Source organism: Varanus komodoensis, unplaced genomic scaffold, assembly GCF_004798865.1.
Source record: "Varanus komodoensis strain SLA01 unplaced genomic scaffold, ASM479886v1 scaffold24, whole genome shotgun sequence".
NCBI classification, from domain to species: Eukaryota; Metazoa; Chordata; class Lepidosauria; order Squamata; family Varanidae; genus Varanus; species Varanus komodoensis.
Genome location: NW_025335641.1, coordinates 7,520,708 through 7,539,487, shown reverse-complemented (window position 1 = coordinate 7,539,487; position 18,780 = coordinate 7,520,708). Strand labels below are relative to the sequence as shown.

General features: G+C 37.9%; 1 protein-coding gene across 1 annotated transcript in view; it reads right to left on the bottom strand.

Annotated features, from left to right (window-relative positions):
* The window catches only part of CDC7 (cell division cycle 7), a 22,874-nt gene extending 5,307 nt beyond the window's left edge, over positions 1-17,567 (bottom strand). The window contains exons 1-10 of the mRNA XM_044432570.1: positions 17,499-17,567; positions 16,532-16,627; positions 10,658-10,741; positions 8,023-8,158; positions 7,011-7,104; positions 6,785-6,927; positions 5,598-5,850; positions 3,932-4,027; positions 2,541-2,713; positions 1,553-1,635 (exon numbers count right to left, since the gene is read on the bottom strand). Coding sequence (XP_044288505.1) covers positions 1,553-1,635; positions 2,541-2,713; positions 3,932-4,027; positions 5,598-5,850; positions 6,785-6,927; positions 7,011-7,104; positions 8,023-8,158; positions 10,658-10,741; positions 16,532-16,616 — 1,147 coding nt within the window. The 5' untranslated portion in view covers positions 16,617-16,627; positions 17,499-17,567. The remainder of the gene's footprint in view (positions 1-1,552; positions 1,636-2,540; positions 2,714-3,931; positions 4,028-5,597; positions 5,851-6,784; positions 6,928-7,010; positions 7,105-8,022; positions 8,159-10,657; positions 10,742-16,531; positions 16,628-17,498) is intronic.
* Positions 17,568-18,780: the final 1,213 nt, after the last annotated feature.

Genomic DNA, 18,780 nt, shown 5'->3' with positions numbered 1-18,780 from the left:
GAGTTTTGAATGTTCAGAAACACTTATGAAGAAGTGAATTGGGAAACAAGTGAGGGAGAGAGCATTTTGAAAACAAACTAAAATTACTCCCACTCAAAGGCTTGGACAAGTTATATTTAAGACCAGAAAGTGATTATGTGCTATATTGTGTGAAAGATAATGAGCTATAGTTAAGCACTTCCCTTCTAAAGCCTTAATAACTTCAGACACTCATAATACTGCCAATGAAGTCAAATAAGACTTAAATAAGTATAATTTTGCTTGGATGGTGCTATGCTCATCTTTGGTGGGAATTGTACCTAGGGATATTTAGTTTTTAATATTTTATGAAGTTTACCAAGTGACTTGTGGGAAGGAAAGAGCAAGCAGGAGTGAAACATATCCACAAGAATATGTATCAATATTCACTATACTTTTTAAATATACAATGTATTCATTATATTTTCCAAAGGAAAGAAGTGGAATGAGCCTGTGTAGCAAAGTGGGCAGAATACAGGAATAAAAGGGAGGGTTTTGCTTTCAAAATGTTCATGGTCCAAACCACACTTGCTACTCTCCTGCCCATAATATATTTGGAAGAACAGATCTAAAGATCCCTAAACACACTGCTCCTTGTTAGAAAGGATTGATTTGGAAGAGTAGCAAGCCTCTTAGCAAGTTCATTAATTTTGTCTTGATCATCATTCTGTATGTAAAGGTTGCCTAATAGATACCTGGGGAAGGTATGCCAATACTATGACTGTTGCTCATCTGACATGCATATTTTCATTTGCATAGAAAGAATATTAACCTGCAATATTACATATTATAAATAAGCTTATCCCGTAGCCTTTAAAAATCTGTATTAATATTATGTTAATGTTTCTTGTTCTCAGAGACTATAGCGGTAAATTTGATCTCTCAAGCTCTGAGGTGTAAACAGTGGAGGCACTTAAAACCTCAAGTTTACATAAAGATTAATGCTGAAGTATGCTGTTTTCTTGCTTTTAATAGAAAGGCTGCTAACTCCCAGTACTGTATGGAGCTTCTCAAATAAAACAAAATCTAATATACCAAATACATTTTATATGAAACAAACTTTTTGTGAAGATAAAAAGTTTTTAACAATATTATGGTTACAATCCTGTGTTTCCTAGGGATGTATCCTAAGCTCCATAGGACAGTTCAGATATCTTTTTCTTAGGATAAGGAGAGAATTCCACCCACGAAGAAAGAGATTCCATCTTAGATGACCCCAGGATGCAAAGCCATCCCAATTCCCACACATGCTATAGCATAGGGGAAACGTATGCCAGGGCTGCTATTTCCATGTTAGTAGTTACAAGAGAATTGTTAAAACAAAACCAAACAGAACAGGAACAGGAGGAAAGGAAAGGAAACTCTTCTCCTCACTTCTTTGTGCCCAGAAGGTACAAATCTGGGAGAACTTTGGATGAGGCTGTTTGTTCACCATTAGAGATTCCTGCCACTTTTATTCAACAGATCGAAGATCTATAGAGGTATATATCTATTATACTTAGGAGATATTTAGTTCCAGTCAAATATACTATACCTGTAGTTTGATTAGGACACTTAGTTAGTACCTCTGGTGCTCTGAATCCAGGAGTTCCAGCCCTTGGGGCAACCTGCTGGCGCCTTGGGGTTAAAATGAAAAAACACATTTAGGAAGTAATTGCACACAAATTGAATTTTTCATGGCCAGCCAGTAAAGCAATCTCCTAAGAAATGCTTTTTATGGTGGTATTACTGAACATTCAGCAAGTTAATAGACCCAAGTTCTTTGGCAGCAATCCTTCTTTTCAGCTCAGGATTACAGTCATTCCTTCACCTCCTTGTAGCCTCAGTGATAACTTCTTCAGCTCCGCCAATATTATACTCACAGATCAGATTTAGATTGAGAGAATTAACATTGCACAGGTTTTTCACTTCTAGCTACAGTACCATGATTATGAGGAGCCTGTTTATGTAAACTGATCCTATTCAACAGATATCAAATGTCAAACAATCACAGCACAAAACACTGAAAGTGTTATTTATTCTACTACTGTATGTCACTAGCTGGATAATTATCATTTCATGGAACCTAAGCTAGTTTGCAGACCAAGCATAACAACTGACAACCTGAACCTAAATATCAGTGCTAATACAATGTGCCTAAAACACCATTAACGTTGATATAATGCTGACATAGTCTTCTGGTTTCAGATATTATGCAGGCACTTTAATGGATTAGAATTTAAACAGGGTCAAGTGATTTTGTGTAGCTTGAACAGAAAAATATTGACAGTGTTACAATCAAAACTTTCCACATAAAACATTTAAACAAATGTTTAGTCAGAATTGTGAGTGCTGAGAACATCAATATGGAAAGTTTACACCTGTGTGAAATAGTTTGCACAAAATTAGTTTTTGATACATTGTATTGAATAGGTTTAACATACCTAAAACTTCTAAATCCTAAAACTTGTGTCACATTAATTAATGTCTTTAAGAGCCTTTGACAGCACAGGGATTGGTTTTACTGCATCAAAGCTACTTACCTTGAAAGACAAACACTGCAGACTCTATCTTTTGCATAACAGTCACAAGTCAAATTAGCTGGACAACTGCTGGCAGCCTTCCTGGCTAAGCCATTATTCACAGCTGAAGTTGTCTTCTTCTTCACTGTTAATTTTCTAGATGCAATATCTGCCACCCTGGACTGCTTTATGAGCTGCAATGTACATTATATTTTTGATACAAGGGATATTTAAAAACAACTTTGACTCTAGTTACTCTCAAAGAAGTAAAAGTTGTATTAAGCACATTTATAAAGGCATCTTGCCAAATTCACAAGACATGCTAACAATAAATCCCACTGGCTATTAAAACATTGAAAAGTATTTCAAGAATTCTAATTTAGTGTGATGGATGGAAATCTAGACATTTTAGTAAGCATACTAATAAACAGAATACTATTATGAAATTACAGAAATAACTTTGTAAACTGCAGGGCTTTAATCCAAACCAAAAGTGAGTCATGCTGAAGTCCCACTGAAATTACACTGGAAGTTGAAGTGATGCTCAAGTGATGCTGCTGCCAAAAATAACAATCCAATTTCAGTTATCATATCCCCAGGGTAATATGTAGTTATGAACCTGAAGGATGTATCATCATGTCATGTGCTTTCCTGTTCCTGCTATGTATTACTAGAAGCCATAGAAGACAGGGAAATGTTTGGTAAGGCCATGTCATGTGTTTCTATACATACATGCCATGGAAGAGAGGAGGGGGAACTCAGCACAAGGTTCCCATTTTAAAGAGGGAATCAACTGAGTGATGATGCTGCTTTCTGCAACACTGCCCACTTGATTTTCCCCTTTTTGCCTGAAAAGCATCCCCTCCTGTTCCAGTGGTCCCCTCTGGAGCAGGAGGCAAGGATTCCCGACCCGTGTCCTCTCTACTGTGCTTCAAGGCAGGCATACTGCTGTGTAGCAGAGCACTGCTTCACAGCTGTGGCAAGTCAAACCCAGCTCACGATTGCACTATCAAAGCAAGGAGCCTCATTCCTCCTTAAAGTACTTCCTGGAGGTACTGAGGAGGAAGAAAATGGAGGGCAGGAGAGTTACCATAATTCTGATAGTCACTAGATACAACTGTCTCTGGATGTAGCCCTAGAAGTATTAGCAATGCTGTCATATTTCCATTTCTGCACTATACTCACAACCCCCCCCCTTTTCTCCTTTCAGGGCATCAAAGCATGAGGAACAACTAACCCTGGGTCACAAGACAGACAGCCTAGTAAAAGTATAATAACTTCTGATGTTGTATTTGCAGGGCTGTTGTATTACACAGCTGGATTATCTCTGACAATCCATTTAAATGTTATAAATTCTAGATGTGCTGATGAAAAGGCAATTGATTCATTGGTGTTTAATAAGCAATACTTACTTTAACTGTGGAACGGTCATGAAATGCAGAACTTCGGACATTGAAATTTCTCTCTCCAAATACAGAGCGCTGAACAGAAAGGCGTTCAAGTCCCTCCTACAGTATCATAGAGAGGACAATAAAGATTCCATCATTAACACACTGTCAAATGCAATGTCTTTTGAAAATTGCTGAGATAACACAAGAAACAGCTGCACGCAAACCTTCTCAGTAGACAATTTTATTGTAAGGAGACCATAATCTAAACAGAATAGTAAACATGCTTACAAAGCAAATTACTTCCTAGAATGAACAAGAGAAGCACTTGGATTGCTATGTAACAAAAGCCTCATTATACATCATATAAATAAAAGCACTAGTCTTCCAAATTTGCTGTAAGGACCTCAGATCAGTTACCCTATGGATAAAAATGTTTTAAAGGAGACTGAACTGTAAACATTATCTGGAAACAAATAGAAGGATAGAGCTATATGTTATACATACAAATGTTTAATCTAACAGAGTAAATAAGCTTTCCGGTTGATACATACATTCTCCTTATATGGGGATTACCAGTCTGTTAAAATGACTTATTCTTAAATGCACAATAATCATGACTTACTGATTTTCTAATATGTCACATGTATCTTGGATGTTCTAATTCTTCCACCTATTCCATCTGCTGAACTGACAATAAGGTATTATTCCCTCTGTTGTTAGTTCAGCGACAGAGGAAAACTGGCTGAAGTAAAAAATCAAAACAACCAACCAACCAACCAAAAATGTCATGGGTATATATGTGCATTAACTTGCATCTTATAAATTTAAGCTGTAATCTGATGCATTTTTACTTGGAAATAAAGCTCTTTGAGCACAATCCGGCTTATTTCTGGGTAAACATGCAGTTAGTAGATTTTAAGACAATTAGTGTATAAAAAAAGTAGCTCTTCCTCCAAAGTTCTTTCAAAGAGAGAATGATTATTTCTAACTCAAGGGCATGAACATTAGTCTATCTCAGGATATTTCACCTGAAATAAAACAGAGTTACAAGGATTTTCAAATAAACATGATTTGGAGCGGGGGTACTGGATTACTGCTGTAATCTGTGTCTGGTTACATTACTAAAGCATTTTTAGAATCAATGTATCCATGTTTCACTGAATATGCTTTCTATGGATAGCATCTCAGTATTTAAAGTGTACTCATGCCATATTTAAAATACCTGCATCCCTACATCTATTTTTCGCACTACTTTTACCCACCATGAAACTATGAATGACTGCAGCTTTCCAGGGTGCGCCTGTGTGCCATGCATTTAGCTGTCTCAAGTATGGTAATAAACATACACTGCAGAGTGAACCTAATGTGTGGATCAGCACATCCCAGTATGGAAAGGTTTTTGTGATAGAGAACAGACCTGAGATAATAGTTATTTTGCAATAATTAATACGGATCATTGTCTTTTGGCAATGCCCTCGTACAAAAGCTGTGCAAGAAGAATTCTTGCAAAGAATTTATTTTGTGAGTTGCATAAAGTTTTTTTAATAGATGTCTTGCAATACTTTTACATAAGCACAAATTTTAAACAGAGACTGAAATTTTATTCTGGTATTATATCTCCCCCTGTTGGATAAAATAACTCATTAAATAAATTTACATGGGAAAATTATGAGAAAAAGCAGAGAACCTTTCTTTTGTGTCCTTGTTTAATCTGTGTTTGTGAAACAGAGCAAGGCCTTTTATTAGCCATTTTTGCAGCTGACTGATGAACTAGCTGTCTGGATGGTGCTATGGAAGTCACAGAAACCTGGCTTTCCAAGGTTATCTGAGGCTTACTGTATGTGCAACTTCCCTGCTGGGCCTCCGATTGGATAACTTTGAGAAGTTCAATTTTTGTGTCAGGTGTTCCTTGTGCCAAACCAAAGTCGACCAGTGCATACCTAAAAGACAATTTAAAAACACATGAGTGCAAGTGATTAACAATGCTTTGACTAAGTGTTGTTATATTAGAACTCAGGCTGTTTTGCTCTTTGGCTGCTATCTTGAAGACATTAATGAAGGTTAAGCCTGACTGTGCTACAGCAGCTTTTAAAAGGACTCATTTGACTCCTATGTTTCAAACATTCTTAAAATTTAAATTGCATCTAATTTGGCTCCTTTTTCAACAAGGCAACTCCCTTCCTTTTGACAAGATGCATGCAAGAACAAGAACTGATTATGGGAAATTGTAATTTATCTATCACCTAAAGATTAGTTTCAGGACTGTATAATACAATGTACCTTAAAAGGGAATTTCCATTTTATTCTGTACAGTTTTTCCTTAGGAAATTAGTATTAAAGAAAAGCAGGAAGTAGTGACCCCTCAGCACAGGTTGCAGCAGGATACAGAGCAGTCTGTCTCCCACTGGCTAGAATCGGAATGGTTTATAGACAGTTGTATGTGTGAGGAACATGCACTTTGGGCAAAATTATACATCTGATGACAAAGGGCCAAAAGCCTTGTGACAAATGGCTGCAAAACTCTGAGTGCGGACCTATGAACACATGTATATATAAGGATGTGGTTTTCAGCAGAAAATCAGCATGTAGTGAACAGTATGCTTAACTCCTTCACTGCTTTCCTCCTGCAAACAGGATCTGGAAATTTGCAAGAGAAGTGGCAGTTCAACACCTCTTTTCACCAACCATCATTCTTTATCTGCTCCTTGCCAGCTGTTCATGGCCCTACATTTGCCACTGAATATCTAGTGCATTCATTACCTTTACCAAGTACAAGGTGCACAGCTGGACTTGGGGAAATAATTAAGTTTGTTACAGTTCAAGACACGTACTTCCATATAAGAACATAACAACACAAAACTTGGGCAGACTTACTCTTTTCGTTGCCTGTTGTACAAGAAGTTACTGGGCTTGACATCACGATGAACAATGCCAAAATGATGAATACGCTTCAAAGCTTTTAAGAGATTAAACATATAATCTCTTACTTCTTCAAAGGAGAGTTTATTCAAGATGTCCTGTAAGAATGGTACAATAAATAACCTTGCAATAACTTGCACTGAAGAGTTTAGGTATTTTAATAAAATGTTTGAAAACTCACCAAAAACGAATCATGCTCCAGATATGGCATAACAATAACCACATGATCATTTTTTCTAAAACAGCACTTAACTCCCATGACATTATCCTGTCCCCTACAAGAAAAAAGTGTTGTTCTTTTAGTTTATCTGCAGTGTTGCTGCTTTATTTATTTTTGATAAAAACAATGTTGTCAACATGTGAGCAATATCATATTTCTATTTGCTTTTCTTAATTCTCCTCTTTCAGACAAATCTCTGCATGTAAACAAGGGTCTGTTTCTGACATGTAGAAAACAGAATTATTTAAAAACAGAGTTATACCCAACACATATGTGGTAAATAATATATAGGACAGTATATACTTGACACTGAAAAAATGCAGCATGTGGTATTTGGTGTTCCAATTTTACAAAAGCTTTCATTTTCTGCTTTTTTAAAAGCAAGTGTCTTACCACAGGGCATTTTAACCATGAGACAAGATATGAATTACAATTAAACTAAAAATTGGGTTTATGAAAATAAGCTTAAAAAATCCATGAGCAATATGTGCTGTTTTTTTCCCTTGCAGTTGCGGTGAGACAATGAAGTGTCCCACTATAAATCTTTCTGCATTGTCATGACTAGCAGGAACAGAAAAAAATATATGCAAAGCTATTGATGATTTAAACTAAGCTGATGCTGCAAAAAATAAATGTTCAACACGTGCACAGACAATTAGGGGGCAGAATTTAGGTTAGATTATTTCAGCAGAGTTTGTTTTATATTTTAGGGCATAGTATATACAGTTTTGCCACTAAAGACCATGAACATAACTTCAGTGAAAATGTATGAATCATGTTTTTGATGTACCATGTGCACACCTATCCCTACTGATGCTTTATGCAATGTTCAATGGTAGTTACACTACGAGGTGAGCATTACTAGAGAGCTCTCATCAAACTGATCTTAATGTCATACATGAAAGCAATCTGAATATTAATATTACATACCCTGGACATTTAAGATTTTGTACATTTTTATTTCTGAACCTACCCTGCTGTTATAAGACACTGAAGTTCAGCTGCAATTCGGACAGGATGACTAGTAGGAATCAAGTGTTTCAGAGCTACTTTTTCTTCGTGCCCTCCTCGTAGTTGGGCTATGGCCAAGTAAACAGAACTAAATGTACCTGTAAAAAATTATTTCTTTTAGTACACGTTTAGCATTCCTTGGTTACAAGAATTAATGGTTAATTTTGCATTTTTATAAGAATCCCTCACTTCACAGGGTCACTAGTTTCATCAAGTTATGACTATATTACATAATCATGAGAGCAAGGGTATTTAGAGACAAAAATTTTTTAAAGGGAAACAGTAAGAAAAGAGTATTGTTTCAAGTGAATAGTTACAGCCATTTGACTAATTCGAAGTAGTCACTAAACATACAAACCACCTGAAAAAAAGGAACCATGCATCTGCTGTGTCGAGTATAACATGATTCTCAAGTGGGACAAATGCCTTATGAAAATCTTCAACAGGAGTAGATTAAGAGTAGCCTTTTATCGTAAAAAGCAATACAATATGGCAGCTGATCAGTCCATTTCACAACCTTGCAATGTTCAAAGTATTTGCCAAGGAAAAATACTACAGGCCAATATACAAAATTCCAAATTATACAAACTTTTTTGTTTTATTTGTTCAGAACTTTTATATTTCACCTTTCAGCATTACACTCCCAGGGAAGCTAAAACCCATGGTCTGAATGGCCTGTTGTGCATTCAGCTAACTGCCCCAATAAATTTAACAAGCAAATAGTTAGTACACAATGACAGGACACAAGTAGATACCGGGCAGCAACTGTTGTACCTAATTCTAAATCCTTCAAGCACCAAAGCCATCTATGTTCATCATTACTGTGGAGTCAATTTACTGTTTGTTTAAACAGCATTTAGGCTGATGGTCAGTATAGAAATTAAACATACATACAAACAAACTGGTCCTCACAGGTGAAAGAGTGTATCTGTTACTGAGTAGTTCCATTTTCAACTGTAAGGGTTAGAGTATCAATAAAAATTCTTGCATACAGGAAACTAGCATCCCAGAAAAAAAATATTTTGGCCAAGGACTCTCCCTGAGATGCTAATATTCAAAATCATGCAAGCCCCCAGCTGCAGATTGAGGTGGTACGATTCAGAGTCAGATTTACTACCTCACGTACAGCTTCTGAGTGCCATTCCTAAGACCAAGTTATTTATTCATTATTAAAATGTATATGTCTCTTATCTATGAATAAACCATTAAGGCAGCGTATAGCAATTAAAAACTATACTTTTTAAAAGGCTAATTTAAAAAGATGTATTCTATACCCTTTCTAAAGGTCAGCAGGAATATTAATTATTGAAGGATTACATTCCACAATTTGGAGGTAATGAAGGAGAAAACACCTTCAGGCATGCCTTACAAGCTAGCTTCTGTAGGTAATGGTTCTCTAAAAAGAGACCCTCCTGAACAACTTAAAACCTGGGCAGGTTCATAGTGCAGCCGGTGATATTTTAGCAAACCATTTAAGGTTTTAAAATGTAAGACCAGCAGCTTGAATTCAGCCCAAAAAGCAACTGGTCACTAGTGCAGGTCCTTCAGGAAAAGTGTTGTATGTATACTGTGCACTGGTTAGCAATCTAGCTGTTACATTTTGTATCAGCTGAAGGTTCTGACCAACCTTCAGGTACAGATTTGCAGAGTACACTCCAACAGTCTAAATGTGATATAACCAAGGTACGGACAACTATTATCATGTCAGCCAGACCTAGGAGAGATTGCAGCTGGCACATCAATTGGGCAAATGCATCCCTTGCTACAACTGCCTCCTAAAGATTTGGAGTTTAAGTTGAATCAAGGAACACTCTCAAGGACAATGCACCATGTGACCCCAATTACTGTTTGTAGTTTTTAAAATGCCAATAGATGGTTCTGAGGAGCATGGAGAATCAGACTCAGACTCCCTGTAGCACACAGGGAGATTTCTTCCTTTCTCCCCTGTTGCATTTCCCATAAAAAACAACCTTTCTAGAGGCAACTGCAAAGACAGCATGGAGAAATTTGTTCAACTATCCTCCCTGTGTGCCAAGGACCTGATCACTTTCACTGTTGCCTTTTAAAATAAGACAGGTTCATTGCAATCTCCCACTTAATATCACTTGGCTAATTTAACAGTAGATAAGAAATGGCTCTCAATGGCTACCTGACTGTTCCTCCAGTGTCATAGTAATGATGGCTATATACTGCTGACCCATCATACAGTATCATGCACACTATTTCTCTTAATACCAATTGCTAAGACTCTTTCGCAGGACAGCACTATTGTCCCACTTGCAGGGCAGCATATCCTGCAAGTGGGTTTCTCAGAGGCAATGCAGCCGAACACAGACTATCAGTAAATAATGCCAAACAGTAAAAGATTTTATTTTAAAAGCCTGGGGAAACCAACCCACTTCTCATTTAAGCACCATTTCAAAATACATAAATATAAATGGTAAAGCGTGCGTGTGTGTGTGTGTGTGTGTGTGTGTGTGTGTGTGTGGTGAGAGAGAGAGAGGAAGAGAATACATTTATCTATATTAAAAGAAATTCATAAAAGAAATTACACTAAGATGGACAGACATTTAGTAAATGTTCATAAAGAAATTTACCTTCACCGATTTTCCCCTTAACTTTGAATATATTTGCAAGTTGTGGCACTGCTTGATAAAGTCTTTCAATATCAGTACTTGCTCCTGTTAAGAAAGTTAAAAAATAAAATTTCCTCTTAACCTTAATTCTTGTAAAGTACTATTTTAATAGGGAATTTTAAATACTAGCACACACTCCATTCAAAATGATCCGTATGAATTCTGGCACTCAAAAAATATCTAGCTTTCACCTAAAAGAAATAAAATAATTATAACACTTGCAGTTCATATGCATTCTATAAGTCAGTATGTAATATTCTTGAGCAAGTTCTTGCAGAGGGGAGAAGTCTCTTTCTAGACAGTTGCAGATGCCATGGATTATTTGGATCCATTCCACTCTGGTTTTTGCCTGGTGGGACAAAAGCAGATGTGATCACCTCAGATGGGTGACTTATGCTAGGGAATGTATAGGGTGAGGTGGGGGGGGGTGTTGGTTTTCCTGGGCTTCTCAGCAACAGAGATGCTGTTCTAGGCCAGATCACTTTCCTTTTGAAAGCTCCCGTTTACCATGGAGAAGTCCTCCTGGAGTTGGAGCTATTTGAAAAAGCACACACGACTTTACTAGCTTTACTAGCTTTACTAGCTGGAGTGCCTTTTACTAGTTGAGGCTATTATGCCAGCTGTGACCCTATCTGGGTGCAGTGGATCATGTTTGAATTATTATTCAACTATTAGTTGCAACCAGACTAGATTACTACAAAATACCACATGTGGTTCTGCTTTTGAAGATAGTTCAGAAGCTTTAGCTAGTGCAGAATGTAGCAACCCAGACACTGTTGGGATAAGATATTTTAGGTATGTCGCATCGATTTTGTGCAGTCTGCTTCTGGGATCAATTCAAAAAGCTGGGCCTTTTTGCTTTTAAGATCATAAGCAGTTTGGGACCAGGTTACCACCTGCACCTATCCAAATCTGTCCCAAGATTTAACAACTGCTGAAGGGGTTCTGCTTGTTTTCCCTCTATTGGCAATAATTAAAACTCTCAAGACTTTTCTAAAATAATTTCAGGTCCCCTTTGCTTAGGAAGGTTTTTAATCTTACTTGCTGAGGTTATACCCTTTTATTGCTTGATTGGCAGGCTTGAATGTACACATGATACTTTTAAATTTTGTATTGTGTGTTATTTCTACTCCGTGTTCTAGACTGTTTTTTATTTTAAAAAGTGGCCTAGAACATAAGTAAACAAAGAAATAAAAAATGTGAGTGCATGCCAAGTGAAAATCTGTAATCAAATCTGTCCTACCAAAACTGCTCAAGGCACACACACTGCACCTCCCAACCATGTGGGAGATGAGGGAACAGGAAGCCTTCCACTTCTAAAAAGAAAAAAACATTCATATTGACACATTGCACTCTCAAACACACACTTACACTGAATTAATGCCAGTTAAGCGCAAATAGCACTTCACTCTTAGTAAACTAACCTACATGTACAGACAGAGAGAAGCATCATAACAAACTGATGGCAAGAGAACTGAATATTAATATCCACTGTTTCCTAACTCTCAAAAAGTACCACTAGCTAGCTATTTTCAAGCTTCATCAGTTTTGGCCATGTCCTGAAAAGCACCAGATGCATAATATACACTGCAATAATAACAAGCCTTGGGCTTGACAGAAAAGGGGTTCTTGTTTGTACCTGATCAGCATGCACATATGAGCTGAAAAAATAAATCAATGTTTTTTCCAAACATTATTTTAAGCACAGCATAAATATTAAATATTATAAATATTTTAATCTGTATTTCACTTTAGTTTTTTTAGCTGTTTGCAATCTGCCGAGAGAAAATCTGCTATCTGGCAAATTTCAAAATATAATAAATAAAATTTTGATAGATCAGTTTATATTAAAGATTGTATCACTTATGTATGCCACAAATAGAAAACTAATATACAAAGGATGCTAAGAGCCAGGTCCAGTAAATTATGAAACATTGTTTTCTAGATATAGACAAAAAAGAAGCTGTAAAGCAGAACAGTACATCAGGTTTATTTTATCACTTAGAGATGTTGAATGCAAAAGCTACTGTCTAAGAATTGAAACCTGATACTTTTCATAATCGTATCACTAGATGGCATAGCAAGGATGCTATATTGTTTTCTCCTGAAAAAATAAAGGCGACACAAACAAGGAACACTAGCTGTGTTAAAAAAAATGTTCTATGTTATATGCCTCAAAGAATATTTTGACCAGAGTCGCAAAAGCTTACAAAAACAGTTTAATCAATTTCTTTTAAACACTTTCATGCTACTTTACTATAGGCTGTTGTTACAACACCGACAAGGTTCAATATGCATAGAAATCCTACAAGTATGTGGTACCCATGGCTACTATTATGCTGGCAGACACCTGTTTTGGCACCAACCGGGCTCACTTCCTCTCCAGGTATTATAAAGATTGTTTTTAATTAAGCAAATAAAAATGAAATGTCAACCTTCAGCATCATCTTTATTTCTAGTAATGGTTCTGGGTCCCACATAGGTAGAGGCATTCTTAGAACATGGTGGCTACAGTCCACTGCTTCATTTTGAACTGTCCCTGGCTACCCAGAAAAATAAAAAGACTAGTGGGATGAGTGGATAAGGGAAAATCCTGGGGGAATAATAAATGTTGAAACTCAGATGGTAATTCCCTCGAGGAAGTAAGTAGGAGTTTAATTATTGGCCATGCTGATCATGGCAGCCATTTTGTGGATGAGAACCCCCCCCCCATCATAGTAATTATTTTGTGTGAGTGACTATGACCCTCTCTCAAAATTCCAAATGTTCTTACCATCCCCCAAAAGGCTTGTGAATCTTGATATAACAGATATAAAGGAAAAAAATGAGTCAAATTTGAAGTTTAATCTGGGTCACAGTAGGCTATTTCTTATGAAGTTCCTTCATGTTCGAATACTGTATAAAATCAATACATTTAAGCAAGTGTTCCCATTCTGGGATTGAATATGTTGTAATGCACTGCTCTTTTCTACAGCAAATGTATTTTTATAAGTCAGGGCAATCATGATCCCTAATCAAACAGGTAATCTGGCAGGTGGATGAAGCTTTGCCAACAGCAGCCCCACACATTTATAACGCTGTCACCAGGGATATACCTATGACATCATTGTTGTTTGTGCTTTAAAATAAATGATAAAACACATTTATTTCCATCTGCTTATGTACTTAAAATAGCTGCTCTTTTGTTTAAATTGTATTTTTATATGTTAATCTTATACATCACCATGTGACTGCAGTAAACCTTGAAAGACAGGTCAAACATGTTATAAATAAATCATAAATGTATCCCCCGATGCCGGACATACTCTTTCCTCAACTGCATCCCTTCTAAGGTAGTTTATTCAATTACCTGAAACAAGACCCACAAGATACTTTCAAATTTCTCTCTTGTACACATGCTATCATTTGCAGGCCACCAAAAACACATGCAATCCACAAATAACATCCCCCAAAATGCAAGTCAACACTGACAGTCCAGGATCCAAAGAGCTATGAACCTACTTCTATTATGTGGAATGGAACTGCCAGGAATGGATTTCATACAAGGTGAATAAATCTCAATGATTTTTTTAAAAAAATTAAAAATCAGGTTTTAAACATTTAAATCAATTTTTAAGATTTAAATTCTTTTGTATTTTAATTGGATTTTTAAATAAAATGCTTTTTGAGGAAAATCTATCTAAAGATAGTTTTCTATTTAAGATGTATTATAGTCCAAAGGTTATTCATCAAGAAATAAGGATTAGTTTTTAATTACGTTGCATTAGGCTGTATATTCATGCAATATTTACATTTTTTGGTAAATGAATTCTATTAATCCATTCACAATGGCATGCTCTCCCGGAGGGTTCACAGAAGTTTGATTATACATTCTCAAAACTGAATTTGAGTCTGCAGAGATCACATGCCTCTTTTTCTCAGCAAAAATGTTATAAAATCATATATAAACCTATATAACATCCCATTGTTCCTTTGCAAATCTATGTACACAGAATCTAATCCTTACCTCTTAAGTACTACATTTAAAAATGAATAGAAGATTGTTGGGAGTGGAATAAATCTGCACAAGGAACTAAGTGTGCATAGTAAGGGGCAAGCAGTAGAAATGAAAGTGAAACCTTTTGAGCAGAATAAAATCTTTGAATCTTTTTGTGTATAGCCTGAGGTTTATCATATTATTCTTTCCCTGAAGGAGAAAATCTATAATGGCAACAGGTCATAAGAGACCCAGTTTGGCAATATTTTAATAAAGTTCCTCTTCCTACCAATAAGGCAGGCATGTGTGCAAATTATATAGAAAACCACAATTTAAATCGAGTCTTACTGACTAGTGACTTAAATTGTGATTGAAATCAAATCCAGCCTGATTTCATATCTTAAGTCCAAAGGTCTCCAAACAGCACCATAACAATCAGGCTTTGCAACACAATGTGAAGCATGGCACCTGCCACAGTTCGAACATGCCAGCTAGCTTCCTTTTTCCAGAGGCACTTTGAATAATTAAGATGCCAAGAGCTGCTAAAGCCTTGGTAGTCACTTTTCTGCATGTGTGCCTAGTATCAACCCAGAGAAAAGAAAAAAGGGCTTCTTCTTGCCAATGCCTGACAAGATAGGAGCAAGCAGAGCAGTTCATGAGGGGGTGAAAGAAGCAAAGAAGTTCACAGGAAAGGATTTTAAAAAATCTCCTGTGGGTGAAACATATGGCTGGTGGTTGAGGCCACAGATTTCCTTGGTGGGCCCTGTTTCTCCCTAAATAAAGCACTTTGAAGAGAGTGTCTTCTTCAATGTTCTTGTAAGCTTCAGCTATCAAAGGAAGCAAGTTAACAGAAGGATAGGGCATTCTGCATATAAGCTAATTTGCACAGCTGCTGAACTGTCAACTAAAAATCACCAGGAAAGAGGAAAGGCGTGGGTGCAATGAAGGAAATGGTGGAAAGACAAGTAAGGGGATTAGTAATGTAATCCGCACAGTTTCAACTATTGAACAGACAATTCTAGTGTCTTCCACATAGAAATTTCCCTTTCATTTACTTCCCAGTCATTTTCACCAATTCAAAACAGCTAAAAAACACAACTTAAGAGATTACAGAATAGGACAGAGCAAATAGGATGCCACCATCAGTAGGATTTACAGCTTCCCCTGCAACAAAGTGGCTCCATTCTCTGTTCCATTCAATCACCTTCTCAGGATTTGTTTTTTAAAAGAATGTCAGGGAACCACAGTAACTACAGTAGTAAGTACTCAGAAAAAAGAGATGTAAAAAAGGGGTGTGCATTAGTATCTTCCTTCTGGAGTAGCTGAAGATCTAGAGAAGTGTTAAAAATGCAAACAGCACTGAGAAATGGCAGTTTAACACTTGAAATTGAGAAGACTACATCACTAAGATGTCACTGTGGGGATGGCATGGATAAGATTGTAAAGTCTGGCATGGATGAAATTGCTTCCTACAATCCCATGCCCAAAAGTGGCATAGATGGTATTGTTCCCTACAGGTCATAGTGTAATTGGTCTATCATGTTTAGATGACATGACAACTGGGTCACAGGTCCTAGAACCCTTAGAACAAACCACAGGTTCTTAGAGTGGTTTATTGCTGAAAAATATGCCACCCTGCAGTAAGTGGCTTGTTACTGTCAGGTCAAACACACCCAGTTATTCTATGCTATAGCATACACCAGCTCATTCTTACCTCCAACAAAATGTGAATCATTTTTATTTTAAAAGGATCTAATCATTACTATACATATCATGATGCAATTGTGAAGAATCCCCCAAAAAGAAAAAGGATGCAATAATAAGAATTTGAAGGATAATGGGCTGTGTTAAATACATACCTGACACCTTCTTGTTATGATCATATTTCTTACAGGAGTCTTCACAATGTAAGGGAGAATGTTCATCCTGATGAGCTGCCTCCATCACAGAACTTCCTGAAGGCAAAAAAAGCAAGTCTGTGAGAACTAATGGTGAAATATTTTCAAAGTACGTGCACTGGTTTTCCAGAACAAATTTGGCTTAAACAAATCCTTTCCCTCAACCTCTGTACACACAGCAAGAATACAACACCATAATGCTGTTTCACATATGAGAAATGGAACCAGTGTGGAGCTGAGGAGTGTACAAATAAATGCAATTCAGCCTGTACAATATAGTCTGATGCTACGCACTGAAGAGACTTTATTCCAAAGTATGTGCCCTAAGGATTGCAGTTTTAAATTAGTCTGTACAGCATAGGGGAAAACAGTTAAGAGTGGTCCTAATTAACAAAATTCAGTAAAATAAAACTGAGGGAATGGAATGCATAAGGATCTTGCTGGATTGCCCTTCATTCATTCACTTTCTGTATAGTACCTGAAGTGCATTACATATAGGCAGAGTACTAGCCAGGCCAAATTAAAACTTATTTTGATTTGCAAGGCTATACAGTACTGAGGTAGTTTTCGGGGACAGCAAAGAGTTGGAGGTGTTTTATTGTGGGAGAAACAGGCCCCAGCCAGGGAGCCTCTGGCCTCGGCCACGCGTTCCACCCGCGGATTTTTATTTTTGCGGCCGGGAGTAAAGGGGAGGGGGGTGGCGGTCGAATAAGTGGTAGACGGACGAGGAGGCATTGATTTGCTCTTATTTTCCCGGCTCCATTTTTAAAAAGCGTCTCACTCGCCCGACGCGACCGCCCGCCTCAGTGGCGGGAAAGCAGCGTCCCAACTGGCCTCATTTGCAGGAAGTCGCGTCGGCTGAGGCGCTTTTTTAAAAAGTATGTATGGGAACGAAGAAACCCTCCCTCCTCCCCGCAACAACCCTCACCTAGCGAGGGGCGAATTTCTTCCTCCCTTCCTCCTCCGCGCCCGCAATGCTCAATGAATACGCTCCAACCTCCTGCGGGCGCACGGTTGGCGGCGGCGGCGGCGGCGCCGGGTTCAAGAAGGCACGGCGGGCCGGGGAGGAGTTGGGCGGGCTCGGCAAAGCAGAGAGCAGCGCACATGACGGGAGCACGCCGCGAATAATTGGCTGGCTGAGCGAAGGAGGAGTCCTTCGAGGGGTGCTGAGCAGGAGGGAAAGTGCTTAAAAACTTAAAGGGGCGGTGTAGGTTGTTTCGGACTGAGATCTGCCGGTCTAAACGTGCATCGAGTTGCTTCCATGGTCACAAGCCTTTTCACCATGGGGCTGGGGGACGCAGGTCGAAGCCACTGCCTTTAGTGGCTTTCTACTGGCAGAGGGAAGCCCTGGCCCGTATCTTTTAAAACTTTTAAAGACTTAGAGTACCCGACCAGGCTTAAGAGGCACTGCCACCGTTGTTGGGCATCGTTTGCAGCAACGAGGCAACAAGAAATGCTGTCAATTGCACCATTTACAGATAAGATTCTATAGGGGCTGACACTGCTTGTTCCAGGACCCCAAAAGTTACTACCGTTTAATTGCGTTACTCTCTGTTTATTGTGTTCTTGTCAAATAATCCGTTTAAAGATTGGGCTGGGCTAAAGGGATGCTAGCATGAACAGAAGGCGCTGCTATTAATGCAAAAAGGATGGGAGGGAAGGTCCTTCTGGAATTTCCACTCTCTGGGATCCACATGCTATTCTTCCAAGGCTCAGGAGTAAGTAGCCTTTGGGGTGAGGGAGGAGAGAACAGGAAAAGTCCTATTCTGCTTGCATTTGCAATTGTTAGGTTATAACTCATTAAAACCTGTGTTGCAGCGGGGAACCTGTACCCCCCTAGATACTGTTGGCCTGCAACCCCCCATAATCTCTGTACAGTGCTCATGCTGGCTGGAACTGATGGGAGCGAACTGCATACAACAGACTACAGGTCCCCACCCCACACTCCTAGAAATACTGAAAAAGAAACCTGTTACACAGTTATAAGAATGTGGTTCCTTCCACACATAGCCTACACAGATTTTAGTGGCAATCATTAAAATTATATAACAATTGCTTTGTTTTGACACATGCTGGCAAACGGAACAGTCAAACAGTACAGGAACATGTTACTGTGATTTTTTTCTGAATGTCTTTATATAATGGTTGGATATATTTTCACCAGAAATGAAATTAAAATGTCACTTTGCATTATCTTTGATAGAAGAAAG